At 33.7% G+C, this 1,201-nt stretch overlaps 1 protein-coding gene across 1 annotated transcript; it reads right to left on the reverse strand.

Annotated features, from left to right (window-relative positions):
* Positions 1-368: 368 nt before the first annotated feature.
* SARC_16693 (hypothetical protein) lies at positions 369-535 on the reverse strand (the record flags this gene model as incomplete). Its single annotated transcript, XM_014289203.1, has 1 exon — positions 369-535. A coding segment is annotated over one exon (167 nt), but the record flags the coding sequence as incomplete, so codon positions are not given.
* Between the last annotated feature and the right edge of the window lie 666 nt (positions 536-1,201).

The raw sequence follows: 1,201 nt of genomic DNA on the forward strand, positions 1-1,201 counted from the left end.
TGTGTGTGTGTGTGTGTATATATATATATATACGTACACACATACATACAGAAGTATATACATACATGAATAGATACATATATACATAATTAGATAGCTACATCGATACATTTATACATCAATTTATAAATTCATACGTATATATGTACATTCGTATATACACATAGTATGGTAGGGACATTTATATATATATATATATATATATATTATCCCGTAGACGATTGTTTGCGCGCGTACGTATAGATATGTATACTTCCACTTATAATTTCATTCGTTATATACTTCGTTATATACTTGAAGTCATACTTGAATACATATGGCTACGTACATTGTGTTATCCAATTGTTTGTTTTAAATTGACCCATAGCTTAATCTAACATGTTAAATATCACAACCAACACACCTGGTGGCAGTCCTGGCTGGTGTGCACTTTCCAGGTCCAGGTCAGATGAGTTTTCACCACCCACCAGCGGTATAACATCCTCATTCTGCCTTCCCGGTACCGTTACAATAGTGGTATCTCTCCCTTTTCCTCCTCTTTTACGTGAGCATGTTTGCCTAAGTTGTATAAATTGACGCGTTTTACTTCTTGTCGCCATCTTATATTATAATGTTGCTATTTTTAGTACAAATATAGGAGTTCTGTGTGTAAATTTATGTGTACACAATTATTTTCACACATACACAACTGCATTCAGTCGATGGGGACAAAACAACCAAATTCACAGCATGCCACAGTGGCACAGCTAGATTCTTATTTCTTATTTCCTGCTAACGTGGTATATAGACATTTCCATTCCGTGTTTAGTGCGGCACTTTGGCTTATACATACATATAAAATACATACAATATCGTCCACACTCCGCATTCCGCGATGTGCAATATATGCATAAATACAAAACATATCGTCCATAATCCGAAAAGTATAAAGCACTCAACTACCAATGGAACTATGGCATATCATCCGATTAATAAAACGCCATAGAAAGCATATATAGAAACGTTAGTACCGAACTTTGGTGGGTGCACTGCCTCCAAGCAGTAGATGAACGTTTAACGTAAATAAACGTAGAACACATTTCCGTTTGCTTTTTTTGTTATCTATTTATATATATGTAAATATGTAATTACATACATATGTGACTATGTGTACTGTATATGTTGTTTTATATAAAACAAATACAGATTTACAAAATATATA

Source organism: Sphaeroforma arctica (genome assembly GCF_001186125.1).
Source record: "Sphaeroforma arctica JP610 unplaced genomic scaffold supercont1.8665, whole genome shotgun sequence".
Classification (NCBI taxonomy): domain Eukaryota; class Ichthyosporea; order Ichthyophonida; genus Sphaeroforma; species Sphaeroforma arctica.